The sequence below is a fragment of the Pavona decussata genome, unplaced genomic scaffold, assembly GCF_977016875.1.
Source record: "Pavona decussata unplaced genomic scaffold, jaPavDecu1.1 SCAFFOLD_339, whole genome shotgun sequence".
NCBI lineage: Eukaryota > Metazoa > Cnidaria > Anthozoa > Scleractinia > Agariciidae > Pavona > Pavona decussata.
Genome location: NW_028145727.1, coordinates 285,105 through 304,034, shown reverse-complemented (window position 1 = coordinate 304,034; position 18,930 = coordinate 285,105). Strand labels below are relative to the sequence as shown.

The 18,930-nt window shown below is 37.9% G+C and overlaps 1 protein-coding gene across 1 annotated transcript in view; it reads right to left on the bottom strand.

Annotated features, from left to right (window-relative positions):
• Window positions 1-18,930, bottom strand: part of LOC146453274 (centrosomal protein of 63 kDa-like) — a 38,145-nt gene that overhangs the window by 4,900 nt on the left and 14,315 nt on the right. Inside the window, exons 6-21 of the mRNA XM_085096798.1 lie at window positions 18,533-18,592; window positions 13,566-13,679; window positions 12,943-13,044; window positions 11,841-11,890; window positions 10,921-11,023; window positions 9,313-9,375; window positions 7,080-7,162; window positions 6,527-6,613; window positions 6,087-6,143; window positions 5,945-5,999; window positions 4,550-4,612; window positions 3,727-3,824; window positions 2,577-2,676; window positions 1,852-1,929; window positions 1,636-1,686; window positions 26-168 (exon numbers count right to left, since the gene is read on the bottom strand). Coding sequence (XP_084952924.1) covers window positions 26-168; window positions 1,636-1,686; window positions 1,852-1,929; window positions 2,577-2,676; window positions 3,727-3,824; window positions 4,550-4,612; window positions 5,945-5,999; window positions 6,087-6,143; window positions 6,527-6,613; window positions 7,080-7,162; window positions 9,313-9,375; window positions 10,921-11,023; window positions 11,841-11,890; window positions 12,943-13,044; window positions 13,566-13,679; window positions 18,533-18,592 — 1,307 coding nt within the window. The remainder of the gene's footprint in view (window positions 1-25; window positions 169-1,635; window positions 1,687-1,851; window positions 1,930-2,576; window positions 2,677-3,726; window positions 3,825-4,549; window positions 4,613-5,944; window positions 6,000-6,086; window positions 6,144-6,526; window positions 6,614-7,079; window positions 7,163-9,312; window positions 9,376-10,920; window positions 11,024-11,840; window positions 11,891-12,942; window positions 13,045-13,565; window positions 13,680-18,532; window positions 18,593-18,930) is intronic.

Genomic DNA, 18,930 nt, shown 5'->3' with positions numbered 1-18,930 from the left:
AGTGAAAATGTGAAGTATTTCAAACCTGAACTCGTTGTCCTTGATGTCTGCCAAAACATCCTGATTTTTCTTCAGGGCGTTTCTGTATTTATCCTGATATTTAGCTTCTAGTGTTGAAAGTTCCTCGCGGAGACTGGCCACTTCGGTTCTTAAGTTCCTGTTGTCATCCTGAAACAAAGCAAGAAAAAGTGGTAAAAAAGGACACAAAATGGTGTAATTAAAGGGACTATGTCACCCCAGGCGCATGCGCGCGTTAATGAGAAGCACTTTGAAATCGTTGGCCCAACTTTTTCAAATACCGTCGGACAGTTCAGGAAGCTGTTTTCATTTGCTTGAATCATGTTTATCTTCGGTAAGCTGAATTTTTAATTAACAAACGTTCTTGAGCATTTACAGAAGCTGTTTGTTCGGACATTTTTGAAAGCTGTTGCAATGGCGGAAAAGCAAAAATTCCGCGACGAGTTGTATGCAAATTAGTCTCAACTGGATCATGGAGTCTACTGCGCATGTGCCCCAGCTGACATAGTTCCTTTTAAATTGAATGGAAATATAACGTTTACATCTTGAGTATATATCTGCTATCAAAATTGCCAACAGTTCATTAAAAATAACCTGTAACAATAAAAAGCAACTTTCAAATATCTCATACAATTTTCCGCCTATGAAAGCAAGCAATACAAGTGATACGGCGCCATGCTGAATTTAATCAATGCCAGATGAAGCAGAATTTCAAATGTGAGAATTACAACGGGACAGTAACATTCAGCTGAACGCCTAAGTGAAGTTAAGAGGCAATTTGACCTCGATTTTGAACAGTTTTCAATATCGAGTGTCGAAAGTAATAGACGTTGTCTTCTTAGTTAACTAAAAAAAAACCCACTTTCTCAACAATACTCAACATAAATATAGTAACTTGATGAGTTGACCGCGCGCACTTTTCTCGTTTATTTTAACTGGCAATTTTCTTTTCGAGTTCTGATTGGTTCATCGTGTTGTTTGCGTCATCACAAGTCCCTATCGCGTGTCCATGTGCAGCATAGAAGGCGGTCATTTGTGATTGGCCAGAGTGATAACAGGCACTTTGGTTTAGGTTTTACAACTGTGGCTTGATATCACTTCCATATCATTGCGAGAAACGTTGTATATGTTATTCTTACTAATTTTCGCGATTTAAACAACCGAAATTTAATACCATACCATAACAAAACAATAAGAATTTTAAATGTTCTGATTATTAACCGGGCTATGTGGTGAATTGTTCTGAACTAAAACTATACTATCTGTACTTGAAAACATCTTTCCGTTCTTGTTTTCGACCAGCACTCTTCCCCCGATTCACCGTTTTCTTCAGCTTGTAATTCTGCCAAAACCTCTTTAGTACAGTCATCAAAGTTTCCATTTGTTGGCTCCTTGTAGTTAAATTCAACCAGACCTCTGTATCTTTCCAGTCCTTATTCTTTGTGACAAGTGCCCTCAGCTCGGAGTTCAAGAAAATTAAACACTGACAAAATCACGCAATTTAGTACACTTTAGCTCTAATTTTTCTTGTAATCGCGAAAATTAATACTCGCGAAATTAAGTACGCGCGAAACTTAGAAAGAACAAGGCGACAGGGTTGCCTTGTCACACTCATACCTCGAGTTGGCCAATGAACTGAAGGTTTCCACTGTGAAGATCTGATAAATCCTGACAAAAATAAAACATATAATCTAGAGTGAACTAACAATGAGGCTACAAACGGACACATTTCCAGTGATCGGCCTTAAGCTTGACGTAATTGTTACGAAAATATGGTCTGTAAGCCAATGGGAAACAATTACGGGCGAAACTAAAAGGAAAATTGAAACCCACCGTCAACTGTTCATTCAGTGCAGTGTCCCGTAAATGCCTGTTTTCAATCCGTAACGCTTCAAGTTGTGCGTTGGTTACCTGCGAAATACACAAGAATTATGATCGAAACACTATTGTTATCCGAAAAAATGGTAGATTTCTAAAACTGGAAGGCCTCAGTAACCATAAAATCACTTTGACTACTGCTACCCAATCCCTCCCTCGTGCAACGAAAGTGTGATGGTTAACACAAACAAGAAGCGCTCCTCTCCTTCCCTGCTGTTGTTGTTTTCCACTCGCTCAAATGCTGCACTCTTTTTTTTTTTCTTCTATAAGAACGTCTAGTTTTGCGGCCGAGGCTGAACCGAAACAGCCTGCAAGAACAGACGCCATTTTCTGGCTTTTTGTTTCACCCGCCGCGAACTCGGAAAAACGCCAGAAAAAACGCCTGTTCTCGCAAGCTAGAACCGAAACTGAAAGTTAATTCAAAGTATTTTCTGAAACGACATCATCTTGCCGACAAGAAAAAATAACCTTTATCAAACCTAGTGGCAAGCTGAACTTAAATAAAATTCCGTGACTTCTCACTGACTTTAAAGTAGAATTTAGAATTTTCCCGAAGATGCAAAATTCACTAACGTTTCTCTGATCGTGAACAAAACTTGTTTTTCACTGTCTCCGCTTTCGTGAATGAGGCCATTGTGTTAAATGAGGAGCACTCCTGTAGGCGGATATCTTCACCTTACCTGGAGTTCAGCAGCTGTTCTGTCATGTTTTGCTGTCGTTTCTCGGAGATCTTTTTCCATGCGCTGAGCACGCTCAGTGATGGAAGCCATTGCAGCATCCCTGTGATCAATTCAAACAAAAATAATGGGAAAAATCAAAATAAATTGGCAATGGTTTTGCATCCACTTGCGGTAACAAATTCAGCTTCCGAACCACCAATATTTTGGATCGCTTGCTTGGGTGATTCCGGTTACGAAAACGTGGCCAAGTAAAACTTTAATTCACCCAAGCAAGCGATCCAAATTATTGGTGTTCGGAAGTTGAATTTGTTACCGCAAGTGGATGCAAAGCCATTGCTTAAAAGTACTATCATTCTGGCTTCAGTAAGGTCGGATAACTTTATCCAGTGGATAAGTCACTATCCGACAGTTTCAATCTGCGCAAATATTTCAGTATTTCCTCGTGTACAAGCGAATATGCACACTCTAACCACAGTTAAGTTTGGGAGCGTACGAAAACCTTGGACAACGTTTAACGTGAAGTATATTTTAGACCTTGAATAGTGCCTTATCCAGCGGATAAAGTTATCCTTCCTTTGAACAACTGGGACCTGATCACCACTGAATGGAAATATCAGAGTATGGCCATTGGTACACACAACGCTGAGTACCAAAGTTTGTTTTTTCGCCGAGAAAAAGTACAATAACAGCTACAGCAAGGTGCACAGAGCCGAGGAGGAAGATAGTAACCCGTTTGGCACTATGAACAAAAAATGGCCTTTGTATGCAGGGTCGTAAAACTCTGAGTGTTTCATTTCTAATGATTATTCACCGGGTATGAATCTTTGTCATTTGAGGGCCTAGAACATCAATAAATTCAGCGGTGAGTTAACAGTTGGCGGGTACAAGAAAGCATTTCGTAAATAAAGTGTTTTGATCCCTGCATGACAACAGAGAACAGTTTTGGGAGTTTAATGGTATGTCAAGTCAAGTCAAGTAAATTTTATATAACTCACACGAATATTTTCAGAGATGATTATTTTTTATAACTGGGTTACACACATTAGTATTAAGGATACAGTACAATTCAGTTAAGTGTATGTGACCTCTCAGTCAAATCCGGTGTGCACAACAATGAAATCAGCTATAAAACCGTGAACGACAAGATTACCTTTTATGTAGTTCAGCAGTCATATTAGCGATCTGTTGTTTCATTCCTTCCACTTCAGCCTGGTGCCCCTCAAGCCCAGTGGACATTCTCTCCTTAAGCTGAAAAATTGAGCAGAATATTACACAAGACCCGCCCTGACTGGCAGAAACTACAGACACTTAACCCTTTAAGCCTTAACAGTGATCAGCATCAAATTTCGCCTTGTAATATCAATGCTTATTCAACCCTTGAGGTCATTAGAATAAAGGATATGATCACCCAAGGTGAATTTTTTTGATGCTTTAATAACTTCTCCCCAGTACCTTTACAAGGAAAGTATGTGGACAAGATAGGAGAATGTGTTCTTTGATATTAGGGCTTAAAGGGTTTCCAGAAAGAACAGCAAACGAAAAGAAAGTTGGTGGGACTGGTTTGGAGGCCCTCCCCCCCTCTTTGCTGTCTGAATGTCTGAATAGCTTAAAACAAAACCAACATTGAAGAATTAAATGAAAGGTTCCCTTTGTCCTTCACTCATGGCTGACTGCTTTCAAAGAACAGCTAATTAAATCTAGTTTAATGGCCTTAGCTCCCCCAAGTCTCCTGTAGCTCAGTAGTAGAGCATCCCAGCTCATAGGTTCGACTCCTGATGGAAGAACTCGGATTTATTTCCTTTTTGTAAGTATGCCTGTGTCATTGACTGAAAAAATACATCTATCAGCTAAAAATATTTAGTCGTAAGAGACACTTTTTTAACGAGAGAAATATCAATAGCAAATAAAACTGGGCTCTGGTAATTACTTAGTTAAAATTGACTACATTGCATCTGCCACAATAGTTCTCAAACCTTTGAATTTTCCAGCATTAGTTGTTTAAGGTCGTTTTCTTCAATAGATTTCACTTGTTCCTCCTAAAAGTTCAAGATTAATGCATTATTCAAGGTTACTGGTCTTGGGTCTTGGGTCACAAGAGCATCAAACACCGTAGACAAAGTTTGCCAAGGTAGCTTAAGTATGTACAAGTAAGTTTAATCAAACACTGCTAACAGCATAGTGTAGTTGTTTTACTGAAAACCTGTAGGAGTCAGAGCAATGTACAGTTAAATCTAAAGTTGTGTATGAGATTATATGTAGTTTAAACGTCTACGGTCTCCTTTCATGAAGACTAGGAGTGAAACGATTCATCACGGTGCAGCTGAATCGAGATACACTGTAGGCTCACTTATAACAAACTTACCTGATTGTCCAAAACAGTTTCCCAGCATGCAATCAACATTCTTGATTTAAGAGATCCTGAAGCACGTGTTTACAAACAATGGCTGAACTAGTGAAAAGTCAACTTTTAGGTCGCCTGTTTGGGGGGCATTTTGGTTTCAGAGATGCCGACGGAAATACTGTTACTTTCCTTTACTGATGAGAGTTCTAAATCAGGAAATACCACGAACTTGAAGATGCACTTGAAAGGAAAGCAAAACATTCCACTTCTCGTACCATCAAGTTCTTCAGCCCAACAAACAGGAAAAAAAGCGTGTGCTGGAGCATGGATCAAATCAAAAATAACCGAATCGTGACCAGTGTATCGCAATACATATCGTATCGATTATCATGACCAGTGTATCGCAAAATATATCGTATCGAGGTGAAGCTGAATCGTTTCACCCCTAATGATATCGGCAGACAGGCATCCTAAAATCTGCAAATGAGGCCCAGGGGGCTCTCATAAACACATTCTAGAATACACTAGCCTTAAGGTTCCTACATGTACTTTCCAGAAGCATAAGGGGTTCAACTAGCTAATCAGTCCCCATGATTTAGCAAATACTAGTTTGAACAAGTTTAAAGAATGTGGAGTATTTTCATCACTTTTCAAAAAAATTCTTAATTTAGTTAGTGCTTACACTATGAACAGACCACTTTAAAACACAACACAAAATTCACAAAATTAGCTTGTCACAAGAAACTACTCTAAGGTATCAATGAAATTGCACCATTAGCAGTTGATCAGCAACTGCTAATGATCTGAAAATGTTTTGTAGGAACAGTGCAGGCAACACTTAACACAGCTTGGTAGGCTGAAAGAGCTAAGTCCAAAGGGATCTTGGGGACAAATTATGTAAACTAAGAGGTAAATTACCGAGTATTGTCCGTAGATGGCAAAGATGGCTGGCTGATAATCACTACAGACCAACGTGCGCATGTGAAATTGATGAACTTATGTTACTTATGTTCACCCAAAACAATACCTTTCTGCTCAGCTCTGCTTGTAATTTTGAAAGTTCATTTTTACTATTTTCAAGCCTGTTGAGAGAAAGAAACAGATAAAATGGGATTTATGATTGACATTTTATCAATTTGTGGCATTTTGTTGCACATTAACGCACTTACTTTTTAGTCAGATGACTGACTTCATTCTGTTGGTATTGGCTGGTATCCAAATGAGATCTGCAAAACAAATCACCAAGTGCTTATCAAAATGGACTTCACTCTGTTCAGTTCTTGTAGATCAGGCAGAACAACAATACAACAGAGGCTGGTCAGGGTTCAATGTTTAAACAGCAAACAACATTGTCCAGCGGATAAAATGCATTCCAAAATTGGTTTGCAGTTTACCAATGGGATAAGGATTTCATGTGAACAACTAAACGAATTGTTAGCCAACCCCACCTCAGATTATTATGACCAATAACCTAGTCTTTACTGACCCCCTCCCCCCTCCCACCACCACCCCTCCCCACCTACAAAGGTAAGAAGGTAGGTAGATACATGTAGTTTGAATGCTTCACATTATTAACATTTTATTTTATTATCGGTATATTAATGCTCACTGTATTTCCAATCGGCTTGTCCTAAGATCCTCCTTTAATCTTCTTATTTCAATATTTTCTGTTCGTTTGCTTACTCCCTCCAACTGTCTGAAAATGGATAACAGAAAATGTCAAATTAGTAAGTGAACATGTTTTACAATGATTTTATGTATACAAGCCAGGCTACAGACTGTATTGATACCTTCATCTAAGGCTGTTTCAAGGAGCCCACAAGGCCAAAAACCAAAAATTAGGAGCCCAACAAGTGATATGTTAAATGCTACTGCAAAAAAATTAGGCGCCCAGAGCATTTTCTTGGGTGCCCCCGGCTACTGGGCTCCTGTTATTATGTTTGCCAACAGCCTTGATCATCCATTTGGAGTTAGGTCTCTTATAGATTTGCATTACGCTCAGAAGTTGGCTATACTGATAAGAATTACATGTACATATTGACAAGCCAATATAATTTATTTAAAATTTGCCTGAGAGAGCATCTGAGGTTTAATTAATTGAGTTGCGAATGTTATTGATAGGTACTAACATTACCCTGCTATCTCAGCATGAAGTACGTCACCTGATAATCTCATCTTTCATGACCAAACTCTGTTCCATTTTGGACACATCCTCTGAATGTTGCCTTTGGTCATCTTCTGCAGCCTATAAAAATAAATATTATATTATGAAAATTATAAAAAGGGGAGCAGGGATGGAGCAGTGGTGAGTGCACTCGCCTCCAAAAAATGTGGCCTGGGTTGATTCCCAGACTGGGCATTGTATGTGGGTTGAGTTTGTCATTTGTTCGCGACCTTCCTTTGAGAGGGTTTTCTCTGGTCCTCCAGTTTTCCTCTCTCTTCAAAAACCAACACTTCCAAATTCCAATACAATCTGAATTATTGTCAAGCACTGTATCATGTGCTCCTCATATAAGCCAGTCAACTGGGCTGGCCTGGTCTCCGAGATCTCGCCTCATCACCATTTCTTTTGTAAAATTTGACTGTGTTCATATGAGATGGCGGGATAGCTTGGTTACCAAGATCTTGGTTTTTGGGAGTCAGATCTTAGTGTTAACCTGGGCTGGAAATCTTTCCCATATGAACACACCAGCATGGTTATTGGGACAACTCAAAAATGGCCTGAAAAGCAGTGTTCTCCCTTTTTTTCAGCACGGCAGGTAAAAGAGCATTTTGAACCGGTAAAGCAATCAGGGAAGCCTTGTCTGCTCAGTACATTACATGAAATTGAAATTTGTCCCATTCTTGTCAACTTCAGCGCCGACCTTAAATTAAACCTTTACAGATACAAGTTTTGCCCTCATTGCTAGGTAGTTTGTGTGAGTATAAAATACAATACAAAAGAGTAATGGTTGTCAGAACGTTCCTTGTAATTTTCTCGTTGTTCCTGTCAGCTTGTTGCAGCAGTAGCACTTAAGAGCTAACATAGAAAGCAAAAACGGATTTTGCTTAGTCTTTTTTTTTTTTTTTGACCTTTGGCATTAGCTGTCAAATAAAATTGAACAGCATTTTCATTTACAAGTGTTTTATTCTTTGTCTTAATTCTCTTGCCCTAAATTCAAAGAAAAATAGACAAAAGCCACTTCCGGGGTATCCTTGCTGTGCTTACATGAAGTGTCACCACAGAATCATCGGTCTTCTCTCACAACCAAACGGAATTCGCTGCATATTCGTTTTCATGCACGTTCTGGAAGGGTTTTATTGTTAAGGATTCTCTCAAAACGTCATCTGAAATAGATTTTAAACACTTTTGACCTGAATGTGGAGCATTTCGTGACAAGATGAAGTTCTCGATCACCACATGTGAATGTTGGTCAATTTAGCAACACCAGTTTTCTGAAGCTGCCGGATAGTTAGGTGGGAAGTTCAAGGAAGTGATTTTCCCGTATTGCTTGCAAATCAAACACTTGCAACGTCTAAAATTACTTTACCTGTAACTGTTTCCATTCGTGACTTCTTGCCATTGCCGACGGAGAGAAATGAAAACAATGTTTGTTGTCACTTCATCGTGAAACTGAACATAAACAACTACAGATGCACGTGCGAAGAAATGACATCTGCCACGATGGAATTGTGGCGGAAAGCCCGCCAAAAATTCGCGGATCTTGCCTCGGAAAAAGCCAGAGATAGTACTCACAAACCATAGCCTGCGCAGTTTATATTTTAATCTGTTCATTTATTCTTTTACAAGGATAAAATACCGATTACGTTGCTGAAACAGCCATATATTTGGTTTCTTTTTAATACCTGTTGAATTTTGAAGAATTCCAAGGGATTTTAGGCGGTAATGAGTAGTGCTTCAGGCGGTAAATTTTACCGGTTACTGCCTGAAAAGGAGAACACTGAAAAAGGCCTCATTGTGATACTGATAAACAAATTCAGTAACAAGAACTGTGGGTGGAGATGACAACCTTTATACAATATGAACGTTGTATCTATGTTTGGGCCTATGGTTGGTTGAAAATTGCCAAATGATTTTGACAAACTTTCAAAGGAAGAGAAGGCCAAAGTGAAGAATCACGCCTTTCCACCTTGGTAGCTGGGGCGAAATTTTCCATATGAACAGAAGACAAAATTTGTCCTGCTAACCAGGCCAGCCCAGTTACCAGGCTTATATGAGGCCCTGACTGAGTAACTGACTGACTGACTGACTCACTGACTCACTGACTGATTGACTCGCTGACTTTCTCGCTGACTTACTCACTTACTGACTGACTGACTGACTGACTGACTGACTGACTCACTGACAGATTGAGTAAATAAAAGCAAAGGAAAAACAAAACATTTGATAGTTACTGTAATAAGATCATCTCTTGCTTGGATTTCCAACTGCAGATGAGCATTTTGTTCCTCAAGTCGCTGCAAAGAAATCTTGGAGTTAAGGAAGGGTCTCAAAAAATATTTTGGCCTTTCATAATAATTGTAAACAGAAAGGACAATCACATGTGGAAGAAAAATTAATATAATAATAATAATAATAATAATAATAATAATAATAATAATAATAATATTAATAATAACAATAACAACAACAACAATAATAATAATAATAATAACAATCTTTATACAGGGAGCCCACATCACAAAAGCTATATTCAGTGGGGCCCTGTAGATTGAGAAAAAAAAAACACTACATAATGCTTTAAAAACTTACAAATGATTTTAAAATTACAAATACCGTACTGTCTTTTAACCCTTTAACCCCTTTAACGACATTTTCTCCAGATCCAAGACTACAAACTCAATGTCCATGTATGATATACATATATTTTTTTCTATTTTTTTTTGTTTACATTGTATTTGTGGTGTGGCAAAATAAATAAATAAATAAATAAATAAATAAATAAAGCTACTCGTGAGTGTATTTCATAACTGATATAATAATGAATATAAGAAAAGTTATGGCTTTGAGATAAATGACCTTAAAAAATAAAAATTTAGAACTTCAAAAACGTCCCAATCCTTGTGTATATTAGGTATACCGCTAAACTATGGCTTATTTTGCAGGTCTCAACTTCTTCATTAATGTGAGAGATGTCTTTAGTTAAAACCCACAACTTCTAGGGGGGAAAGTTGAAAAGTTATGGGGGTGGTCAACCATATCACATATGGGAGGGGGTCAAGTTTTCATCCTTTTAATGAGTAGATCTTCACAAGACCATCTTGGTGTCAAAAATTCTCTGTCAAATATTGACAGAGTTATGGCATTATGTGCCAAATGGCACTCTTAGGGATTAAAGGGTTGAAAAACAAAAAAAAAACGAACACAGCAATCAGAAATAAAAATTAGGAATAACAATATTATAAACTAGCTAAAAACACACTTTTTGATATATTGCTTAAAAAATAAAAATTAGTATATGTCTTTGAAAGACTGTTCTAAAAAGTTCCATTCCTTAATACCCTGGTAAAGGAGTCTCTTCTTTCAGACGAGTGGGAGATGGAAATCATTCTTTCTCCATATCATATATTCACCAGGCCATTTGTTTCACATATACCACACATCAACATTCAAATACTAGCAGTATGCATGATGTTTGTCACATGAACCTACAAGTCTACAGTGGTAGAGCATCCAAACTATTAAACAGAAGATCATAGGTTAAAATGCTAGTAAGAATAAGAATCAGTTTTAATAATAATAGGTTATCTCAATTGCTTGTTAGAGTAATCAAAAAATGGTTGCAAAATTGTCAGTGCCAGTGGCAGAATTAATTGTAAAACCACCTCGTCTAAATGTACTGTTTCACTGGATAAAGGACCCTTGTTACTTTCAATACTTTATGTCATTGACAACTTGCTGTAATAGTATGCAAATTATTATCGGTTCTACATAGTCCATTTTTCTCAATTATTAATATTGCATTCCCCTAATAAAGTCGCTTAAACCAAGAATTTTCTCACCTGATAAGAAGAGTGAATCTTCCTGAGTTCATCTTGCAGGTTAGCAATATCAGAAGCCTGTTCTCTGTTTGTTGCCAGAACTTCTTCCAAAGAACTCTTTAACCTAAAAACAGTTGGTAAAAGGTTAAGCCCTTGATGGATTGGTAAAGCCAGATGACCCATCAGATATGGAACTTGACTTTGATTTCTGTAGCATGAAGTAGATGGTGAATATCACTACTCCCCCTGAATGGGACCCTAGTGAAATTCTTGATAGGATTCTGCAGGATAGTTCCCTGGATAATGTTGTTAGATGGTAGTAATCCTATATGATTTGTAGGATTCTGGAAAATCTTACTGGATTCATGATGAACCCTATGCATAGCAATATTGTTCAACATCTGTGCAGGACCCCTCAAGATCTTTGCATGATCCTGACCTCAAAGGTGTAAAATCATGCAATATCTTTAGTTAGAATTAATTGATTTTTAAATATTTTCACCAGGGGATGTTAGTCCATTGTTGGGTTATCCCCACCCCCCCCCCCCCCCAGAATTTTGCAAGGTTTGTCTGCTGGTTTGCTGGTACCCATTTAGCGATTAACAGAAAAATACCCGTCAGCTGCGTGGCACTTTGGTATGTCAGTACTAGCAGGGAAGTGTTCAGTTAACATAAAACATGAACAACAAGTGCCATGTTTAGGTTATGGTTTCCAAACATTTCGAGCTTGGCCCTTCATCAGTGAAAAAAAAACAAGTTCATTGAATCTGGTGTAAGGTTTGTATGCGTCATGGCCATGGATTGGTGGCCTAACATCCTAACATCCTACATGTACACACTTACAATATGCTTATTAGAATTACAGTAAAGTTAAAAGTCACAGAGAAAAAAGAATAGATTAATCTAAGAGAAATGAATATTTTTTTTATTATTATCCTTACTGTTGAACGGTGTCTTCAGTTCCATCACATTCATCCTTTGCACGGCCAAGCTACAATATTTTATTACAACAAAATGTGTTTAAAAATATAATTTTGCCATTGAAGGCATTCAAGGACTACAGTTGTCACTAAGGGAAGTGGTCAAAACTACTATACTCGAACAGGACCCACCAAACCACAAAATAGATGGTGGTGAGTCTGCCTGTACCTCCTTCCTCAACCTCAAAAGATGGTGTCTTTATTGCATAGCCACCCCTCTATCCAGCTGTAAAAAATAACAGTGAGATTCAAATCTCACTTTTCTTGTTTATCTAGTAATGCTGACTCTAATGCTAGCTGAATATTTCTGTGTCAACATCAAATTTTAAAGACAACAAAAATTCTGTGGGTAATGTTCAGGAGATAGGAGGTGTCTTCGATTAACCCCCCTACCCCAGACAAAGTGGGGTCCTCTTCGGACAAACTTGTTATGACCAGTTCCTTAACAGAAGGAAAGAAGTCTACCACAGAGTACTTGGTTCTGTACTAACTAAAGGCTTTATGTGATGGGGTTTGGTTTGGGGTTTTGTTCGTTCAAATAAAACTGTCAATAAATAATTTGCTTACTTTTTATGAAATTTCAGGAACATCCACCTAAAAAACCCCATTCAGCATGCACACAAGAATCACGTGGGGGGTGGGGGGGGGGGTACAATGTGAAATAAAAATGATGAGCTGGTTGTCATACATTTAAAGGTGTAAACATCTGTGGTCTGGTTGACATAAAATTACCAGTCAACAAGAATAACCCAAGTACATTTCAGGGTATCAAGTTTGAATTACATGTATATGACAGAAAAGTATTAAACATGACAGTACCAGTAACTATTTCCCAAAATTGGTCAGTGATAAATTATGATGAAAATACCTTTAGATGGCATAGACACAGAACAAACTTCTGGTAATTTCTGGCTTTTTTTCCTTTTCTTTTTTTCCCAAAATTACTGTGGAGCATGTCTGTCATTTTTCTTTGACAGTCCTTCCCTTCATTGAGACCAAATGTAATTATCATTATCTAAACAGTCTGAATAATTATTACAAAAGTATTATTAGGCAATTTTACCTGAGAATGTAAGTCAGCCATTTCCTGTTGATGATCATGTTCAAGGTTCTCCATCATCTGCCTCCTTTTGTTTAACTGTGCTTGGTATCCTAGCAACTGTTGCTAAGAAACAAAATGATTCAAAACTAGAGCATTAAAAGAGCTTGGGACAAAATTCTCCAGCAAAACACAAGTATGGGACAAAGTTAAAATACAAGCCCACTGTGGAAGCCAACCCACCATCTTCCAAGCATTGGTTAGATGCTCTAACCATTGAACTAGAGCAAGATTCCTGGGGATTTAACCTAACTTGAAGCCACATGCGCATGTGATTATGAGCTTGTGAATGACGAGAAATTATACACACTAGAGAAGGGACAGTTGCCCCCTAGTACGTTTATTAAAAACTGGAAAGTTAAGGGAATGAAATGTTGAAACAACTTACTTTTGCAATTTCCTGAGGAAAAACAATCAGAATAGGGGATATTGAAAAACAGATTGTAAACACAGCTGAACACTCTGACTAAACATTCATTTCAAAGGTTAAGACATCCATTTCTCAGCCTACATGTACAATGGAGCAAAAAGAAATCTTTAAAGTATAGCGACTTATAAACCAAATTCATAACTCGTAAGCACAATACCTGCATCAAATCACTCTTCTCAATCAAGGCCTTCTTCTGATTCTCCAGCCCTCTAATGCGGTCATCTCGTGCTTTAATTCCTCCTTCCCAATCCAGCACCTTAGCTCGATATTCCTAAAGTTTGTGAACCAACATCACTGATAAACAGTTTTTCATTAATTAACTTAAAGTACAACCAAGGGCTGGAATCATGAAGCACCTGTACCAATTTAACTTCTCAGTGCCTTAGACAATAACAACTTAAATTTTAGAATAAAATCAAGGGGAATAATACAAATTGCAGTCAAAATCTGCAAAGTGGCTCCTCTATCCACTGTTTCAGATTAAATTGAAATTTGAAAAAAAGGTGGGTTTTGTGCAGACAGGAATGCTGGGGGTGCAATACTGCTTCCATCAAAAACCTGGAAATTCCAGTAAGAAAAAAATCAAACTGGAAATGTTATTTAAGAGCCGTCCTCTGTAAATATCGACTATCGTCGTTTGGACGAGAAAAAATGAAATCCCTCAAACTTTCTCAGAAGAATGGTCTATATAAGTGATTCACATAAATATAACTTTCAGCTCAGTTCGATTCGTATTTTAGCTGTACTGTGACTATCTTGGTTTTACCGCTCTGAGAAGGCTTTCAGCGGCCATTTTAGGCCACACTTTTAAGAATTTGCCTTACAAAGAAAGCGTTACAAATCCGAACAAAATCTCATTATTCGAAACAAGTAAATGTTTGTGGTTGTGTTGAGAAGCTTTTTTGGGAATTTGATCGAAATCTGATTTTTTTACAAAATTTTTAATTTCTTCCCTATTGAACTACTCTTCAAGTGCCAAAAAAATGGCCGAGTTTAAAGGAAAATATCGCTAAAGATACATTAGTTGGCATCCTAAAACAGCATCCCGGTTAAAGAGCAATGTCTCGTCTGTAAGAATATGCAATAAAATTTTTGGGCAGTTAAAAAGAGAAATTTATACAAGAAGAAGTTTTAACTGTACTTTTGTCAACAAACACCGCCTTCCTAATTAGCATAACAACATGAAAATAACAATTTACTAAGAAAATAATGATAAATTCCACTTACCTCGTGAAATATCGAGAACTGGATATTTCAAAATATATCAATTTATAGTTTTAGTAGGATACAGCCGCATTTTCGATGATTTGTTGTGCGAAATCACTGTAATACACCGCAGCCGTTAAACTGAGTTGAATTCTTCAAAGTCCGTCAGGACAACCATCGGCCGAAAAAATTGCCTTTCGCCCCATAAGCTGCCGTGTGCAAGGTGTCAAATACTTCTTTGTTATCCTTAATGACCAAAACTTCTTTCAGCAACCATTTGAATCCTGCTTTGAACTGGAGATTCTCGTCAAGAAATCGTTTATGTTCCGTTGACCTTCCGCCGTGATTAAACAATGAGATTGCGTTACAGAAACGCGCGCACATCCAGACGGGTTGGGGTGGGGGTGGGAAGGAAACAAAAATGGAAATGCTCCCAAATTAAAAAAAAGGCCATTCAATTACTGTCAAAGCTATTTTATGCATTTTGGGTACTAAATAGGAAACTGCTGTCCCAGAATAATGTGGAATATGATAAGCCCTTGTGCTGTATTTTTTAGGTTGGGGCGTGGGAGGGTGGGGGGGGGGGGGGGGGCGACAAGTAAAACACTAATTTACAGCATCAGTTGATTGTTGCTCTTCTGTTTAGGTTTCATACATAATGTTGGTCAACGATTCTCGTCAAGAATTTTTTATGTTCTGTTGGCCTTTCGCCATGATTAAACAATGAGATTACGTTAAAGAAACGCGCGCACATCCGGGTGGGGTTGAGGTGGGGAGGAAATAAAAATGTCACGGACTTTAGCTTGTAAGATGCTGCGAAAGTGTTAGCCATTCTTTGCCTATTCGGGGCTATAAATTAAGCACCTATCTTGGAATAATGGAACATGACTAATGACTTTGGGGAACGTTGAGAAATTTGTGTAGGTTATAATTTTTTTTTGGTTTCTGTTGTAGTAGGAAGTACCCTCTGTAAAGTCACGGTCTCTTGTTTAGATGGGCACCTTTTCCAGCGAGTTCAAATATTTTGTGGTTGATCTAGAGGCAAAAATAGACTTCTGGAACTTTAGTCGACAATTCGTTTCATGTTTACTTTCCCTCTCTCACTGTGATCAAATTGCCCTGCAGAAACGCGAAGCTGATCGTTAAGTAGATTTATATAATGACTAATATGCATCAAATTAAATTTCATAGGTGTGGCTACTTTTCATTTTATTTCGTGGGGGAGGAAACGCGTGACGAACCTCTAAGGACGTCTGCGTTGTTTAATATTTTAAGTTGTTCGGGTCGCAAAAGAGAACCATAGAAATATAATGTGGCAATCAAAATGTATTGCTTCCAGTTTTAATAAATATATTCTTTTCGTGACACGCGTAAAGCGAATGGCTTAGTAGCCACACTTTTAATTGGTCCTTGGAAAATTCCTGGTCATGGCCACCTGGTACTCGTCGTTTGTTGGAGTTACCTGCGGATCCAGTACCCAAAACGATAAAAATGTGCAGTGTGTCCTACTGAGTGACTGCCGAGGGGACGTGAGTGTCCATTTAAAAGCACTGCACGTTTGGGCAGGTATAGTATGAGTATTTTGATATAATTTTATTTTAGCAGTTTTCTCTTAAGAAACACCAAAGTACAAATCATAAGTATTCATTCCTTGAAACGAATGCATTTATTTTGAACTCCCCCACGAAATTCACAAGCTGGTTTCCATGCCATTTCGAATCACAAGTTATTCCCTGCAATTACACTTCATTACACCTTTTCACACGAAGACGCTAAAAATGGAAGCATTTGCGGAGTGAAAAGCGTGTAACTTGGTAAGAAGCAAACTGTCCCATTTAATAGATCGTACTCTCTAAACTAATGCTTTTGAAAAACACGTATTTGAATCTCATAAATTCTTCCTTATCAAATTTGGTCTGAGGCATATATTAATCACGTGCTAGGAGACCGTGGGAAAGTGCGAATTTCATTGACGCCCATACAGTGTATACAAAAAAATTGTACTAATGTATTCACTCACGGGTTCCATCACTTGTCTGAAATGTCAGCCGTCTCCTCCCCCTAACCCTGAGACGGCTGACATTTCAGACTAGTTCCATCACCCGTCACGCTGCTTTTTTTATGGGCCATCACGCGTCGCAAAAAAAAAAACCCTTTGCCACTCTCAATAAATGCCACTTACTATTAGCTGTTGTGCCCTATTTGTCAGTCGGTTGCCCTTCGTAACATTTGATAGCATTTCCAACGATGTTCAGATTTAGTAGTTTTTCTGGCTCCAAGTCCTCGTAATGGTAAACGCTACATGACAACGTTCCAAAACACAAACAGGCAAATGTAATACACACACACACACAAAAAAAAAAGAGAAAAAAAAGTAAGTAACTAAGTCACTTTTTATTAGAATTCTATGTAAGCTGTTAATTTGCATGTATTCCCATACAAATCCTCATATTAATTTTACGTGCCGGTGATTATAACTTTTTCACTGTTACCTAATATTACAAATGTATAGCTGTCAGTGAGCTTGGGACAGCTGTGAACATGTATGAAACCTAAACAGAAGAGCAACAATCAACCGATGGTGTAAATTAGTGTTTTACTTGCCAACCCCCCCCCCCCCCCCTCCCACGCCCCAACCAAAGAAATAGAGCACAAGGGCTTATCATATTCCACATTATTCTGGGACAGCAGTTTCCTATTTAGTACCCGAAATGCATAAAATAGCTTTGACAGTAATCTTGAATGGCCCTTTTTTTTAATTTGGGAGCATTTACATTTTAGTTTCCTCTCCACCCCCACCCCAACCCGTCTGCAGCTTATGGGGCGGAAGGCAATTTTTTCGGCCGATAGTTGTCCTGACGGACTTTGAAGAATTCAACTCAGTTTAACGGCTGTGGTGTATTACAGTGATTTCGCACAACAAATCATCGAAAATGCGGCTGTATCCAACTGAAACTATAAATTAATATATTTTGAAATATCCAGTTCTCGATATTTCACGAGGTAAGTGGAATTTATCATTATTTTCTTAGTAAATCGTTATTTTCATGTTGTTATGCTAATTAGGAAGGCGGTGTTTGTTGACAAAAGTACAGTTAAAACTTCTTCTTGTATAAATTTCTCTTTTTAACTGCCCAAAAATTTTATTGCATATTCTTACAGACGAGACATTGCTCTTTAACCGGGATGCTGTTTTAGGATGCCAACTAATGTATCTTTAGCGATATTTTCCTTTAAACTCGGCCATTTTTTTGGCACTTGAGTAGTTCAATAGGGAAGAAATTAAAAATTTTGTAAAAAAATCAGATTTCAATCAAATTCCCAAAAAAGCTTCTCAACACAACCACAAACATTTGCTTGTTTCGAATAATGAGATTTTGTTCGGATTTGTAACGCTTTCTTTGTAAGGCAAATTCTTAAAAGTGTGGCCTATAAAATGGCCGCTGAAAGCCTTCTCAGAGCGGTAAAACCAAGATAGTCACAGTACAGCTAAAATACGAATCGAACTGAGCTGAAAGTTATATTTATGTGAATCACTTATATAGACCATTCTTCTGAGAAAGTTTGAGGGATTTCATTTTTTCTCGTCCAAACGACGATAGTCGATATTTACAGAGGACAGCTCTTAAGATTTTTAAAATTTAAATACTCCTAAAATTCCCAACCAGATGGTTGTATAAAATATATTTGGTACATGTGCTTAATACATGTACATATGCGAGGCCCACAGAAACACCCTTGTCCAGAGCAAGGAGAGGAACCAACTAAAAATCAACCCCTGATTGATTTCAAGTATGGGAACTGAACCTGGGCCTCATTGGTGGGGGTGACAGTGCTTCCACCAATACACCATCCCTGTTCACCTGATCCGAACAAATCGTTAAGCCTTTAGTTAGGAGAATGCAAATGGTTTATTACCTCTATTCTATCCTTTTGTTTATCCACTTCTAAATCTCTAGACTTAAGATCTGCCAGAAGCTATATAGGAAATGAACATGGAGAAGTATAAATTATTTCATCAAGGTACTGAACTGCTGCATTCTATTTGTGTTATCCAGTTAAAATCAGAGATTGATTTACAGCCATTTGATTCAAATCAAGGGCCATATTTTCTCTTGGGAAATCAGTGTCTTTCATGTCAATAAGATGGTTTGAATGAGTGAAACGTACAATCATGTACATTGTAGCCTGTATGGCCAGTATGTGGGATGCTGTAGTAATTCTCAAAACAACACCCCCTCCACCACCATTGTAACCATCTCTGAATTCAAAATCACCATCCAACCAAAAACTTGTGGTGGATAAACTGATGTAAA